Here is a 16,435-nt window from a genome sequence, read left to right as displayed (position 1 = left end):
TAAAACGAGCCAGGAAGTTTAAATGTATATATATTTTTTGAAAATATAAAACAGTTTTAATCCCACAACACACAGCGATTTAAAGTTAAAATGATAGTTGCAATATTTTTTATTGAAAGTATGCTGATGTTTTGCAGATGGAAGTTGGATCAATATAGCTCTAAAGAAATTAAACATTGTAATATTTATAAAGGCTTAAATTGAAGTAAGCTGAAGATGTGAACAGACAAAAACGGTATGGAAAAATATATATTCGAAGAATTCAAAAAATGTATAAATAAAATCAAAAACATTCGTTTGGTCGCAATAAAAGGAATGCATTCCAGGGCTAGCATCTAGCATGAATCAAATTAGCGCTACGCATGCGCACAAGAAGAACCTTGTCGTCAGGACAACGGTTTGTTGTGGTCCGTGTCCGTGTGTGCGCATGCTCCTAACATGAAATTGCTGCGCTTTTTTATTCGATATTTTCCACCAGGTAACAGCGCTTTTTATTATTTTTCGTAAATTTTAACGTTACGTCTGTAAAACTGAATATGGGAGATTCAAAATTCAGTTTGACCTGTTCAGCAATTTTATTTTAAAAAAACAAAAACAGAACATTTTTGTTTTACCTTAGGAAAACTACAGATTTCTAACTGACATCTGAATTTCTGTCTATTTGTACATTTAAAAATAAATGAATAGTAATGTTTGTGGATTAAACTTTATTAACTGTATTTCTGTATTTTGTATTTTAGGTATAATCCTGGAATACAAGCAAGGAGGTTATATAAAGACTAAATCTATCGATCTTTTAGATTTGACTTCAGAGTACGTAAATGACAGACTGGGATATACGAATAAACTATAAAAAATGTGTAAACTTGTGTGATTTATTTATTTTAAATTTAAATTATTATTATAGTTTTATTTATTCATCTTTGGTGCTAAAAATCCGGTTTATTCAACAATATTTAATTTATCACTCATGTAATAAAAACAACAACTTTATCTTATGTTACTTTATATGTTATGTACTATAACACTGTATTACTCGGGAAATTTGTAGTGCAATAAACTGACTATCTTTGGTGCTGTAATTGGTGCTGTATTACACAGGCCTAGATCTACATATCTTTACCCAAAAATTGGTTATAATCTTCTGTTGTATTTCTATGCCCTCCAGCACAGATCCAGATGAGCTGGTGGTTGAAATCCAGCAGTCAGAACCATTGATCACACAGAGCCGGGTTGAACAGGTCAAAGAACTGATCCATCGACTTCAGCAGAAACAGGCCCACAACCGCAGCTTCTTTCTCCAGCAGGTCTGACTCTCAGTCACAATCACACACTGCTGGAATTTTATATATATATATATCTATATAGATATATATCTATATAGATATATATATACGTGGGTCTAATATGACCCAAATATTACCTGAGGTTTTGGTGATACAAACGGCCACTAGAGGACAGCAGAGATTTGGGCTCCAAACCTAAAAAAATAGAGAACAACGACGCATGCAAAAAGCAAAATAAAAAAATAAATCATTAGGTAACAGATGATGCTTCCTGCTTTCCCCTTTAAAATTTTGTAAAAAATATTTTCCAGGTTTCTAAAGTAGGCATTATCTATTGCTTCTATTTGGTGATGGTTTTCCCATTTTGGGTGGATGAAAGAATATTGTGGACAAAAAGGAAGCTCTTTTTTGAGCTAATATGTGTAGCAATCCTAGTTATGCTCATGGAAATCACATGGGTCAATTTTTTTCTATGAATACATTAACTTGAAGCTACTTTCATTGTTTATTCTTTTTCTTTCAGGAGGTCCACGTTCACTTACTGCCACTGACAAATGTTGCCTTTAATAAATCTGGTTCCAGGTAAGTTTGGGGGGACAGTTGATGTTCAAACCCCCCAAAGAAGTGCAGACTTTAACCTTGTCCTGACACAATCAGAAAGTTTTGCCCAGCTCTAGATCCCCTTAATCTTTGGTTGAACAAGAATGAACATTTTTGAAAAACTGACATAGCAATTTAATTTTCTTACAATATAAATGTGAAAAAACTGTCTATTAAGGGCTTTTAAAAATTAAAAGAAGTCCTTCATGAAAACCTTTTGACAAAACGGAAATCTGATCTTCTAAACAAAAATGATTTCAGACATATGTGACATTGATGTAAAGTTTACTATTATTATACCTGACCGGGGTCCTGGATATCCAGATATTTATCTGGCGTTACAATCCAGCGCTTTGGGGTTTAAGGAAAGTTATTGTGACGTTGTTCTTTCCTCGTCTCTTTCACTTTTAAGGTTCATCACTGGGAGTTACGACCGCAGGTGCAGAGTCTGGGACACAACATCTGGACAACAGCTGCTTTCCTTAGAGGGTCACACCAACATTGTAGCTGCAGTTGCATTCAACATCCCCTATGGGTGTGAGCTGTTTCACCTGATCTTCAGTTGAATATGAAAATGATCATATTTGACTTTCAAAGTAAAAAATTCCTTTTTGCTGCTGTCTTTAACTCAGAGACAAGATTGCCACCGGCTCTTTCGATAGGACCTGCAAACTGTGGTGTGCACAAACTGGCAGCTGTTTGCATACATTACGTGGACACTTGGCTGAAATTGTATGTATAACTCAGATTTATCCTGTAGTCTTGATCTTCTTTTATGTTTGTGCTTCATTTGCTGAACCCTAGAAGTCATGTTGAATAAATGCTCTTCTATGTTTTGCATGGAAATGAAGAATATGTTAAACTGAACATAAATGTTAAAAAAGTCACATTTAAGAGGACAGCAACATCTATTAGAGCCATGCTGCCTCTAGAAAATAAAAATTCAGGAAAAAAATAGTAAAAAAGTGTTTTGCATTGTCCAGAGGTGCCTTGCATTCAACCCCCAGAGTACACTGGTGGCCACAGGTAGCACGGACGCCTCTGCCAAGCTGTGGGACGTGAAGAGGGGCAAGGAGGTGGCCACTTTAAAGGCAAGTGACTCCTCTGCGCTCATTTCCCCCAGTTTTCTTAGTGTTGAACTATTCCATTTTTAACAGTAGAGAATTCTTCAGCCAACACAGGAGGTCAAAACTTCTAACCTGAAAAGGAGTCACACGTGTTATAGGTCCCCTCTGGGGAAACGGAAGTCTGCTTTGATGTCAGTGGAACCACAAAGTGTCTGACGTGACGCAGCAAAACCCAGAGCCTTTGATAAAATCAAACAATGTGAATGTAAATGTATCTCTAAGGTTCTGTTGCACCTCAGTCTTTAGTTCAGGAGAAGATTCAGCTCCACAAAAAAAAAAGTACTTATAGAATATCTAATTAAGGATCAAATTAAAAAATTTAGAGAATTTGTTTACCATCAGGGTGCTGGACCAAACCTGTCTCTCTTAAGGAACAGACCCAGATTTGCCCCAAGCAATACAATCTTCTCTTCTTTTTTCTCTCAAGTGGGCCCTTAGGACGCCCCCTGGATTTGTTGTCAATGTGTTCAAACCATGCTGCAAACTCAGGGTCTGACTCTAATTGGTTTACCTGATGTCTAATATGAGCTGTAGTGGTGTGTCTGCAGCTGGATGCAGAAAAGCATTAGGGGTCAATCCCCATTGATTTATAGTAATAAATTTCAGTCGTTTAGTGTAAAAAAGACATTTTATTAGAGCTCCATACAAATTCCTTCAAATGTTTGTTTTAAAGCATCTTTAGGAAGGGATTAAAGTAAAAAAGGGAGACATGACAGTGATGTTTTATTTTTCTTTCCCTTCAGGGTCACTCTGCAGAAATCCTCTCCTTGTGCTTTAACTCTGTTGGCAGTCAGCTGGTCACGGGCTCCTCTGACCAAACACTTGCTGTTTGGGATGTTGCCACTGAAAGGTGAGGCGTTGCAACTTTTATCATAACTATTACTATTCCTTTTTTTTTATTATTGGATTTTTTGAAACACCAGCCGACAAAACAGTAAAAAAACAAATGAACATGTAGAAAAACATGACCTGATAAGCACAATTGTGAGAATCCCTTTAAAGACCTAGACTCTGACAAAAATGTGTTTTTAACACATTCTTGTGGTATTTTTCTTATGATGTAGGACATACAGAAAGCAAATGAAGATTAAAATTGCCTTTCTTAATATTTTTATGCAAAGTGTTGAGCATCAAGAGCAGCCAAAAAAAAGTAGTTTAACGAAGAGCTTATTTGTGACTTAAAAAACACGCTGGGTGCTCTGCTCTATTCTGATTCATCCACTTATAGACGAATAGATGCATGTACGTCTTCATTTTCCTTGTCTGGCTGGTATCTGGCTCAAAACTGTAAGCCTGGATAGCTCCAATATTGCTCGCCATTTTTATTCCACCTGCAATATTTGCGTAGGGTGTGAGGGGCTGTAAGCTATTGGGAGCAAGTGTTAACAGATAGCTTAGTTATGGACGATGGGAACGGGGGGGGGGGGGGGGGGGATGTTTCTCTGCACCAACAGTAACAGACAACTTGGAGGTGAATTTTTAATCATCTACTGCCGCTCTGCAGAAATTATGTCCTGGAAAATGTCCTTTTTTAATTTTGGCTCAAAACTGGCACAGGGTGTGTCCAGATTCGAGCGCTGCATCCTTCAATGGCCGCGGCCTTCCTGTGCAACGTTGGCAGGGTCGAGCGGTTAGGCCAAAGGTGAACGGTGGTGAATTTGGACGAGTCTAACCTTAGCAACCGTGAGTCCCGAACAGAGCGTAGTGAACCAGGCATGGAGCTCAAAATTTTCCTAGCTTATTTGATCCAACTTTTAATCTTGGAGGTGTAATTATAAATACGCGTAATTATTTCCTCCTCCTGCCATTGTTGTCAGAAAATCTCAGGGTTCAGCCGCAATGCATCTTGGGGCATACGAAGGAGTCATTGACTTTAGACAGCACTTGTCGCGGGGCTTTGACGTAAGCAGCCTACAAATGCAGCCCGGTAAGAACGCAGCCCTCGAATTTGGACACAGTCATAATTATGACTAAAAGACCACTGAGCTTGCTTTTGCAATAGACCAAAAGATCATCCGATTGGGTCTACATCATCCAAATTTAGGTCTGTGTCCATCATTAAACTCAAGTTGGTTGGAGATTTTTAGATTCATAGATCGAACCTCTGTAGTGACTTTCAACTGTCTCGCCTTGTTTAGTCCCAATCTCTTCTTTATTTCGCTGAGTAATTCAGACCAATATTTCTGCAACATTAAACATGACCACAGGGCAGTACTCTTAGCTTCAGTCATCATCAAGTCTGTTTATTGGTATTCTTCCTGTTTTTGTTCCAGACTTGTTCACATGCTGGCAGGTCACGCAGGAGAAATAAGCAATGCTCAGTTTAACTGGGATTGCTCACTTATTGTCTCGGGTTCCCTGGACAACACATGTAAGGTGAGCCTGCATACTTTTAAACCTGTTTTTTTTTTGCATCCTCCATTATTACTTCTTATCTTTAGGAAGCAGCTAAAGTGATTCATTTAAAATTCTGAACTGATGCCATAAATGAGCTTTTAAGGAGGGATGGCCCTTGTCATACAAATTGGCTCTGCTCCATTTTCGCCTGTCAATCTCCCTGCACCTCCTATGGCGAAGGTCTCCATCTTTTCATGGAGACCAAATGAAATTTCAATTCATTAATTACGCCAAAGTGACTCACACTCACAAGTAGGAATTATCCTCATGATTGCATCTCTCAAGGCAAGACGGCTAAAATAAAGTCACCCTTTCCAACAGTTTTCTTGTTAGCTCCATGCATGTTGTGAGTGACAACATTCACATCACACACTGTTGTTTGGCTTTTATTCCTTTGGAAAATATCTTCATGCTTGAAAAAACTGCAATATGCCCCCAAAAAAGAACAAAAATGAACTTCTTGTATATTTCTGCTTTTTGATTTTTATTTTAATCCTAAGTCATGAGAGAAAAAATGTGCAGTAATGGATTTTAGTTTTTAGATCTTTGCCACTTTTTTGGTTTGCTTTAAATAAATAAAAAAAAACTTGTAGAATCACACGAAACACAGTATTTAGACCAAAATAACATGTAAATGTGTTTGCAGTTGTGGGAGGCAGTCAGTGGGAGGTGTGTGGCCACACTGGCTGCACACACAGAGGAGGTGTTGGATGTGTGCTTTGATTCAACCGGTCAGCTTGTTGCCATCGCGTCTGCTGACGGTAAGGCTGTGTAACAATACTCCTCGAGTTTTACAAAACTCTTTTTGTCCCTATTTACGCAACAACTATACCCATGACCTTCTCCAATTGAGCCATGCCACCTGTCCACAGACTTAAATCAAAGATTTTATTAGTGTTGCTTGTTTATCTTTCTACAAAGTTGATATCTACCCTTAGCAACAAGTAATACATTTAAAGTTTCACTTTAATAAAGTCCCACTCCAATCATATTTTGGTCTATTGTGAAAACGTTACCAGTGGTCTTGTAATTATGACTATGCCGTTTTTAGTCTAAATAAAAAAACTTGTGTCATTAGAAAATTTGACCCTAAGTTGTGAGCGGTGAGTAAGCAGGTGCTCATTTCCCATCAGCCCGTTGTTTACATGCTCTCCCACTAGCTTACAACCCCTCATTACCCTAGGCTAACAGTAGCAGTGTAACAACAACAACAGCCAGCAATATTATAGCTATCCAGCCGTACAGTTTTATGGCCTGATGACAGCTCGGACAAGGAAAACTAAGACGTACGTGAATCTAGTTGTCTACAAGTGAATGCATCAGAATGGAGAGGAGCAGAGAGCTTGTAGTTTGTACGTGAAAACTGCAAGCTTTTTCCAACAGCATTTTCTCATCTGCTCCTGATTCACCATGATTTAAATAAAGAAATACTCAGAAAGAGTTTTGATCTTAATTTGCTTTTTTCTCATGGTCCTCCACCATGAGAAAAATGTCACAAAACATTTAAAAAACATGCATAACATCCTTTTTATTGGAGTTATTCTTTAAGTGTACTTCAGTTTAAGTATAGGGATAGGCAAGTATATTGTAGACCATGTGGAGTAGGAAATGTACTGAATACTTCTTCTGACTAAATTGGAACATTTTAAATTTACAATTTATAGATAGTATATAGAAAGTAAACTTCAAGTATACTGCCTTACTTTTAGTTAAGCATACTTGTAGTACAATTAAAAAGGTTACTTTTTGCTAAGGCTATCTTGACTGGGTTTTGTCATCATTTGATTTTTTTCCATACACAATGTCCAGTAGACATCTGCAATAAATGTTTATATTATAATTGATTTACATATGAAAGCTTAAAAAGCTACATCTCCATCATCTCTCCAAGGAACAGCAAGTGTGTTCAACGCAGCCACATATGAATGTATGGCAAGACTGGAGGGCCATGAAGGAGAGATATCAAAGGTATGCTGTCAAGTCTAATAATAATTTCTTTTATTGTCAACATTTTTTTTAAACTTTTGTAAACTTTAAAATAATTTACTTTTAAATTTAGGTAGTTGTAGAATCAGTAGTTAAAGGTGTTGAGTAGCATTAAAACAGACCGGTTTTCCACTATTTCAGTACTATAAACCGAAGCTTTCTGTGTTAATAATTCTTGATATTTATCACAAACAAAAGAAAAGCGGCAGCCAGAAAATGAAAGAGAAGCATCCGCTTTAAATAAGCTGGTGCATTTGGTGTAACTCTTCCCTAACAGCTTTCCTGCCAACACTATAAATAGAAAATTCTCTGTTTTCTCCACTGACATGGGATAAAGCAACGACGCTGATCAGATTGGCTGAAAAATGTACCATCCCTTTGACCTTGTGATTAAAGTACACAAATGTCACACCATGCCATGACATTTAACTCCAAACACTCTGCTCCATCAGTGTTGCATGATTTAGATCAAACTGACGCATTCTTTGGCGTAAATGGTGCTCCTTCATGTCCCCGTGTTGACCCTTTTCTTTAGGGAAAGTTTTATTTCTGCTGATGAAGACCGTTAGCTCAGATTTGGCTTGGAGGGAGTTTTTTTTGCATGTCTTTTATGAAACACACACAGCCAGTAAATACATACAGAAAAAAAAGCTGGATGGAAAATGATTCCAGAGGATTATGACACTAATCTCTTCTTAACAGCACTCCTCTCCTTTCTCTGCACATATCCTGACACAGATTCTCGATTTCTTTTCAGTTTTTCTCTCACTTTGGGTTTTCCTACATGTTTCATAAGTCATGAGCACCATCAACTATTGTTTAATCCCTTAAAAATTTTTATTTGATCATTCCTTTAAGAAATAATGACATTTTTTTAATATTTGAAGAGTTTTTAATATTTTCTTTTTAAATTGTGAAAAAGAACTGCATGTTTTATGAATTCCTTATTGAAACTGCATTTTTTTCTTCCAGGTCTACCTTTCTTTTTCTTCTCTTTACTGTTTGACATTTTTATATTCTTCTACAGTTGGCTGCCTTTGCCAGGTTTTTCTGAAGTCACTTTCCATTTCCTGTCTGTGATGGCTCCTACGAGCTCCGTTTATAGTTTTATTACCAGCACGCTTAACTGCCTTGACTGTCTGGAGCCAACATCATTCAATCATTTCTTCTTATAACACATGTTTAAAATATAAAACCATTTAGAAAGTTGTAACCTGAACTGTAATTAAATCAAAACTGCGAGCGGCGTTATATGGCCTGTGGGCGCTACCTTCCCCTTTGCTAACTGACCTACCCGCATTGGCTGAGCGGCGGCTACACTCTTTCTATACCACCCTGATCAGAGCTGCTTGTCAAATTCAAAAGCTTGACAAATTCATGAAAAAAACCAACACTTTTTTTTAAATGCCGACTTTTCTGTTGGTTCTATCTCCATAGCAACCATTTTACATTTTTGGTCGCTGGAGGGTGACGAACAGGTCTATGTTATATTTAGAAGAATCAGCAAAAGTGAACTTTTGGATTTTCTTGACAACACAGGTTATTTGTTAACTATACACACATTCCTAATATCTTCTTATTGTCTATTATATTGTTTTGTTCAGCAAGTTTTAACAATATCCTGATAAAGAATATGCGAGCAATAGGAAAATGCCCTTTTTTGTAGCTTACTATCCTAACGTCAATTATAATCTACAACTTCCAATTCAAACTTTTGTTCCCAAGTAGCTTAACAATTATGCTCGAGGAGTTAGGAGACGATATATCAAAATATCAGAAGTTTACTGTAAATTCATTGAAGGTACTAAAGGGGATTTTTTGAAAATTGAATTCAAGATGGTGGCCTCTTCCCAAGGTCAAAGGCCAATAAAAGTTCAGTTAGAGTTGTAGACTTAACCTTGTGGCGTGTGTGTTAAATTTTGTGGAGATTAGTTAAGAAAGTTTTCTTTTCCTATATTGTAGAAAAATATGAAAATCTGCAAATTTCCCACTTGCCACAACATGGCAGCCATGCTGCAGATCCAGTGACCATCTCATAAGAATTTAATAACTTCCTTTGGATATCCCCTAACACGTGTGATTTAGCATTGTTAGGGATTTTTTATTTTAGTTTTTTGTCCCATAAGACATTTTGGCTCCATTTATTTATTTGATGATTTGTCCCCTTGTGATGTTTTCATTTGGGGGGTGGGGGTGGGAGTGTGTGTGACTATGCCCAGAAAGTAATTTTCATAGGGTACTAAGTTTGTGCAAATTTAATTGAGTTTTTGCTTATGTGGCAGGGGCAAAGTTTTGCTTAAATGCGCAGTAAGAAAGATATGCTAAAATAATCTTGTCCGTGCTGCAGGACAGAATTAACTTCAGCATTTTTTAATTCTTTCTTATTTCTTTGTATTTGTGCTGTGAAATCATTGAGATGTTTCCAAATGTACTCAGGCTCAATGTTTGACTTGTTCTCTAATTTTTCAGAAGTCTTAACCCTTGTGCTATCCTATAGGCACTTTAACATTTGGAGTTGGGTCATGTAGACCCACTAGTCAGTGCTCTGAACCTTTTTTCTTCAATAATTTGAGATCTTCACTGGTGTCCATGGATTACATGAAATCCTCTCTACCTTTATCCACCTTTGTCATGGTAGGGAGAACACGTCAATGTAAGGGTGGGGTCAGAGGATAGCACAGGGGTTAAAAGATTTAGACGACACAAGTTGTGAATTAGACCATCTCTCCTGCCTCTTGTGGTAGATCTGCTTCAGCCCCCAGGGTAACACAATCCTGACTGCCAGCTCAGACAAGACGGCTCGTCTGTGGGACGTTCAGACGGGGGGCTGTCTGCAAATCCTGACGGGTCACACTCTTGAAATCTTCTCCTGTGCCTTCAACTACGAGGGTGACACCATCATTACAGGTATCCATGGAGACGCCACATTTGACAGCCACACATTCACCTGAAAAATCCTGTGGACATGGATAAAATCCTCCTCTCCTGCTGTCACTAGTTGTTAATTGCACATGTTGGATGAAAAGCATGCAGCTGTGTCATCTGCAACTATCTATTTTTGTGCTCTCCTCCAGGCAGCGCGGATAACACATGCCAGATTTGGAGATGTAAGGATGAGCCTTAAACATACGTGAACACAGCAGTCTGTTTATTGTTGCCGTGTGTTATCATTTTGTTTTCTCTTTGGAATTTTTGTAAAATTCACAACAATAAAAGAAAAATTCTTTCACCTCATTTTCCATCTTGTATTGCTTCTTCTTCAAAAGTCCGATCTGCTCATGTGGTGGTTTGTGAGACAGCAATCTGTTTTCCATGATCCAGAAAGCCGCATCACGAAAAAAAAAAACAGAATTACTCTAGAAAATTTGAGGATTAACCCTTGTGCTATCCTAGGCCCTTTACCATTGGGAGTTGGGTCATCTAGACCCACTAGACAGTGCTCTGAACCTTTTTTCTTCAATAATTTTTGATCTTCACTGGTGTCCATGGATTACATGAAATCTTTCCGCCTTTATCCACCTTTGTCATGGTAGGGAGAACACGTCAATGTAAGGGTGGGGTCATCTAAGATAGCACAAGGGTTAAATAACAGCTAGTCAATCATGTCATCCATCCATCACCCTATCCATCCATCTTCGGAACCCCCTGAATCTTTTTGGAAATCCACCACCCTGCTTGTTTTCCAGTTCTCTCTTTACTGGTTTCTGCTGATTACCTGACTCAGGTGTCCCCTTATTCTGATTGACCGAACAGCAGCAATAAAAGCGGGGAGAGCTGGAAAACAGCCAGGGTGGTCGATTGGGCCGCCCCACCCTGTACCTTCTGCCATGGAAGTTTTTCCCTTGTGCACCTCTTTGTGAAATGTTCACAGTGCTGTTCAGTTCATTTGAACGAGCTGTTCGGTGTCAGTCATAATTTTGTGAAAGAAGACGAGCTGCAGTGAGATGCTGGCTGCAGGAGTATTGACGACTGACAGCGACGGACGCCATGCAGGAACCAGGCAAGAACCAGGAAGTTTGAGCTTCACATCACATAAATTTATTGATGTCAAAAGATAAATACATTCAGTTCTACTGTGACACAGTTTACAGTTGAATTGTGTGCTTTTTTCCCCACCAATGCAGATGAAACACTAGATTACCACTAAGTAGAGAAATAGACAGAACAAATCCACTTACAAATTCAACGTTACAAACCTTACTCTGTTTTTGGACATAATAAAAGCTAAAGAGAGCAGTTCACTATTTCAAGGTGCAGCAGTTCCAAATCTACACTATTTACAGTACAGCTATGCAAAATAATTTATTCTTAATAAACAAGAGTCACACACATATTTCAATGTTAAGCCACGGAAGAGGTGGTATAATGGTCAGTGAACACAAAGATATGGACACATTTTTTAATGGAAAGAACAAAGTGATCAGACATTTTTGGAGCTCTCTTCTGAGCTACAGCTATCAGACAGCTGTTAATACTTAACATTGTGGAACAGATTCTTTACTTTACTTTTTTTAACCTCAATGGCTCTTGTTTGAAAAGCTAACTGTGACCATTTTTTCTGATCTGGAATGACAAGCAAATACATTCAAACATGCTTTCTCTGACCAGAGATCCATCCAGTCTGAGCTCCACAAAGAGCTCTGACTTCCCCAACCCATGTGATATGTATGAATTTCTCAAGTCATATGACTATGTTGTGCTTTCAGCTTGGAGACACACAGTGTAATGACGATACATGAGACAAACAGCAAAGAGCTTGTAAGAAATATGGGAGTACATCAGCACGTGTGGCTTTCTTTGCAATCAAAAGAGGTTGAATGGCTCTAAAGGGTCTCCAGGAGCCAGTCAAACAGGCTTGCGTGGACAGATTGCTCCGCCTCCTCCTTGTTACTGTGCAAGTTACAGAACTGAACAACAGCGCCAAACAAATCTGCAATTTGCCACGCCTTCTGAGACATCAAGTGGACCAACCTCTGGAACTATAAGATAAAAAAAAGAATCTCTCAATGATTTAAACACATTCGTTTACACAAATGACAGTAAAGGCTTTTTTATTATCACGATAAGAAACAATTTAGTTAATGTGAAACTACTGAACTGAGCACACCTTTGAGAAATTGACCTCCTGGGACTTCCTGAAGTAGACAACAGAGAGGCCCAACTCAGAGGCAGCGATCCACTGCAGGGTCATTCTGAGTTCTGAGTCCACACTCTCCTGCTCAAGGTCACAGTTGACCAATAAAAGCTCCCGGAGGTTGCTGCTGATGCTGGCGGCACTTGCTGAACTGATCTCTGAAATAATAAATATAACGCTTCACAGCGTAGCACGCCATAATGACACAACCATATGCCTCTTCTGCTTTATAGTGATGCAGAGGTCAATAAACAAAGATGTTATTGTTAATTGAAAAGATGCATTTAAAGGGAGAATAACAAAGTCTAACAGATTAATCATATCTGTTTTTTCAGGGCTTTGTTTTGTGCAAAGATTAAAATAAACTGAATGACTCATTTTTGCCCTTATGGTTAAATATGTTATTATCTCCGCTGCAGATGTTTGTTTGCTCACTTATTGATTTTAATAAAGGACACATTATTAAAAATGCAGTATTGAACATCACTTTTTCCAGCCCTGTAGGTATTTGATTACGTGGATGAGGCCAAAAAGACAAACAAATCTTACCAAAAACCTTCTCCTTGGATCCAGGTGGGTGGGCTCTCTCTGTTACCTCACTGTGTAAGCAGAAAAACAATGAGACAATGAGCAAAGAAATCAAAATGCGCAAAGTAGAAATACTGCTATTGCAAAGTTCCACTCCGATCATCTTGATCTATTTTAAAAGTGCTTCAAGGAACCTGTGTGGTTCTCTAAGACATAGTTTCAACAGAGCAGCAGCAGTTCATTAGAAATTCATCTCAGTTGTGGATGGGACCGCTGGCACTGAACAACCCCACCAACCCTTCCCCTCCCCGTACACCAGGGAGTAAACGCTCGCCAAACATATTTCTATGTCACAAGTATGCTCTTTTTCAAACTTCATTTTTTGGTCTGCTCCTGATTCACAAACAGGAGAACAGGCCAAGATGGAGATGTCTGCAGAACAACAGGATGAAAGCTTGAGGACTCGTGCGTACCTGATGACTGTGCTCTGGGTTGGCACATCAGTGAAAGCTTCCAGATCAGTCCCACCGAGGCTGGAGGTGCTGCTGGTCCCGTTCCTGCCATCATAACACAAAACTGGTGGTGACGACACGTAGGTACTGACATTTAAAGACAATAACAACCAGGAAATAATGATGAGCGGGATGTTGTTTATTGGCTGGTGAATAAGCAGCTGCAGGAGAGCAGGGAGGGGTGCTGATTTAATCATTTTTTTGGTTTACACCAGGCTGGAGAGCTTTAGTTTGGGTGGGTAGAGTGAGCAGACAAGGCCAGTAGCCATGTCGTGTTGTCATAATATGAATTAAAGGGATGGGGGGGGGGGCAGATTAAGCAGGTAGATGAGGAGCGTGAAGGGAGCAGCAGGTGTTATGGTGGAGCAATAAACAACCAGATAATTTTGCAATGCTGAACACACAAAACCATGAAATTTCCTCATTCTTTCTTTCCAAAAACTAATTTTAAAAATACATCCAAACCACTGATAAAGATACAAACTGCAATTATTTGGGTCATCACTGTACTAATTTGAAGAAATTAAAGGCTGTTTTATATATTTTTTTCCCATCCTCACATATGGATCTCATGAAGCAGGAGAATGATGCAGCAAATGATCTGGACTCTAATTATGCAGCAGCACAGCCCTGACACGGAAGCAAACTACTTGAGGGAGTCTGGAGTACAAGGAGAGCACAGCATGGCTATGTGGAGTGAATCCAATGACACGCACCACTTTAGCGAGTGGAGGTGTTGGAGCAGCGGGGTGTAAATTAGCTCAGAAGTGTCAGTAGCGATGGGCCAATGAGCGTGGGGTGAGGGTGGGAGCCGGCAGCATTTGGAGCAGGGAGCAATGGTTACTGACCCCTCACTCAGCTGGATAAAACTACTGGTTTCCTCGTGGGGGTCATCTTCGGGGGTCATATGAGACCAGCTCCCCATGCTCTCCTCACTGCTAGCACTCATTGAACGCTTGTCCCTCTTCACTGCTGCAGCCACCGCCACAGCTGGCCTGTCCCTCTCACTGCTGGGAAGAGCAAATCGGTGGTGGGAGTGACTGGCAATGCACAATGTCTGCTGCAAGGTTCCTGTTCTGATTTCTGCTGGTTTGTGCAACACATGTTGCACTTTTGAAAAATTCCAATACTAAATACTAATATACTAAATACTAAAAATAAAGTAGCATTTAGACAATTTAGCCCAATTTGTGCAATGTACAGTCATGTTTTGCAAATCTTTTCAAATCTAAATAATTAAAAATGAAAAAAGCTTAAGACAAAGTTAATTGATTTATTGTGAATGCATCAGCAATCTGCTATTCTCACGGGTACTGCGTGTTGCTTCGTCATTTATTTATTTTTTTGAAAACTTATTAAATTAAGTCATAATTAGATGTTTGAAGGCAGCCATCCTCAAAAGTCCTTTTGGGAAATCAGGTTTAATTGCATAGGCGAGTGATTGAGTTCCACTTTTACCCAAAGGACCGACAGTTTCACACCACTTGTTTCTGGATTACATGCATTGTCAAGTGAAAAGAAGCCTGCCTCTCGTGTCTACCCAGTGGTTTGGGAGCCTTTACCTTTCATTAAGTGTTTCGCACAGATCAAAAACACAAGACCATATTTAGGTTTGTACGTTTTTACAAGAGCATTATGGATTGAACATCTTCTGGAGCCTTTTTTTGCTTTTCAAGCTGGAGCGATTATTACCACTTTGCCTGACTGTCCCTGTGAGGTCATTTGAACATAAATTATGCGTTGAAAGGTATTAATTATGTATCTTTTGTTGTTTTAGTCCAATAGTTTTTAAACTCCTTTCTTTATCTTCTAGTGTACTGAGTCAGTATGATTAAGAGAAGGCAATTGGGAAGCATCTACAAGCCCTCTCTGCACAAAGCAGATCCCTCAGATCCGTTACTGAGAATCACATGCACCCTATGGGAGTTGACTCGAATGGGGGCTGGGGTTTTCGGGTGTCCGGCCTTGTGAGGGTCATAGAGAGGAGTGTGTCACCTAAGCTGATGTCGTTGAAAATGGAACGTGTGGTAAATGTATCGTAAAGTTTTCGTATAGCTAGTGGAAGTTTCACGGACTTCTGACGTATAGGTGATGCTGTTGTACAGTGCTCTTACACCACACTTTAGTTGTTAGTAGGTTTACTGACTGCAACCAAATGTCGCACACAAGGTGTGTACACTTGATATGCAAGTGCCTGTAGGACGCCCACACAAATTACATTCTGAGCCTCTTATTTTCTAATTTCTAACAGTCAGGCTGCATACAAGGAGCGTGCAAGGAACAGACAGTTATCTCATGTACAGCACTGACAGGCCCCTTGCACAGTGTGCAGAATCTGGGGATTTCTGTGACGTATAGAATATTCTATACAAGCCTGTGTCTTTCCTTCTTAACCTTTACTTAAGCTTACATGTTGTATAAGCGTTCACTGCAATAATTCCATGATTTCCCATGAGCATTCTGTGACAGCACACTCATAAAAAAATGTACATGAACATTTTCATGCTACGGGCTCACCAAGCGGCCTACCATTATGATATTTCATCTGGCCACCTGCATGTCCCGTACATGTTTAGCCAGTTTTTGCCTACAGGCATCACGTATCCACCCGTAAGGTTGTGACCGAGGCAGATGGGAACGCAGTTGTAAAACCTTACAGGCTTCCAAAAGAGATTTGTTTGTGAAGTCAGATTCTTTGTGCCTGCCAATCTCAGATTAAACTTTAAGCATCACTTTAGAATGCTTAAGAACTTTTGTAAAAGTGAAATCTTTTAAATAATCTTCAGACAACTGGTTTTTCATTTTGTTATGGTCAGACCCAGGCACTGATTTTTTAACATTTATTATTGTTTTTCAAAAGATGGG

At 39.1% G+C, this 16,435-nt stretch overlaps 2 protein-coding genes across 3 annotated transcripts in view; one reads left to right on the top strand and one right to left on the bottom strand.

Moving 5' to 3' along the window:
- The first annotated feature begins 385 nt into the window (after window positions 1-385).
- On the top strand, window positions 386-10,630 carry daw1 (dynein assembly factor with WD repeats 1). Its single transcript, XM_023962001.1, has 13 exons — window positions 386-478; window positions 741-813; window positions 1,169-1,307; window positions 1,810-1,868; window positions 2,299-2,421; window positions 2,519-2,618; window positions 2,870-2,977; window positions 3,757-3,863; window positions 5,287-5,389; window positions 6,057-6,171; window positions 7,302-7,378; window positions 10,141-10,303; window positions 10,471-10,630. Exons 1-13 carry the CDS (start codon window positions 439-441, stop codon window positions 10,518-10,520), a joined length of 1,257 nt encoding a protein of 418 aa, XP_023817769.1. The 5' UTR covers window positions 386-438; the 3' UTR covers window positions 10,521-10,630.
- Window positions 10,631-11,411: 781 nt separating this feature from the next.
- Window positions 11,412-16,435, bottom strand: part of sphkap (SPHK1 interactor, AKAP domain containing) — a 36,731-nt gene continuing 31,707 nt past the window's right edge. Inside the window, exons 8-12 of one of the 2 annotated variants that reach the window (XM_020708402.2) lie at window positions 14,419-14,580; window positions 13,532-13,615; window positions 13,080-13,129; window positions 12,504-12,688; window positions 11,412-12,375 (exon numbers count right to left, since the gene is read on the bottom strand). In XM_020708402.2, the coding sequence (XP_020564061.1) occupies window positions 12,220-12,375; window positions 12,504-12,688; window positions 13,080-13,129; window positions 13,532-13,615; window positions 14,419-14,580 (637 nt within the window). In that variant the 3' untranslated portion in view covers window positions 11,412-12,219. The remainder of the gene's footprint in view (window positions 12,376-12,503; window positions 12,689-13,079; window positions 13,130-13,531; window positions 13,616-14,418; window positions 14,581-16,435) is intronic. The other variant, XM_020708403.2, reaches the window with a different exon arrangement.

This window comes from Oryzias latipes, chromosome 13 (assembly GCF_002234675.1).
Source record: "Oryzias latipes chromosome 13, ASM223467v1".
Taxonomy (NCBI): Eukaryota; Metazoa; Chordata; class Actinopteri; order Beloniformes; family Adrianichthyidae; genus Oryzias; species Oryzias latipes.
Note: the sequence above shows the minus strand (reverse complement) of the source record. Positions and strands in the feature narration are given on the sequence as shown.

Coding starts and splice junctions, on each gene's coding strand:
- daw1 (XM_023962001.1), top strand. CDS start 439: ATGAAATTGCTGCGCTTTTTTATTCGATATTTTCCACCAG. Junction 2,422..2,518: donor GCATTCAACATCCCCTATGG/GTGTGAGCTGTT, acceptor TCTTTAACTCAG/AGACAAGATTGCCACCGGCT. Junction 7,379..10,140: donor ATGAAGGAGAGATATCAAAG/GTATGCTGTCAA, acceptor CTCTTGTGGTAG/ATCTGCTTCAGCCCCCAGGG.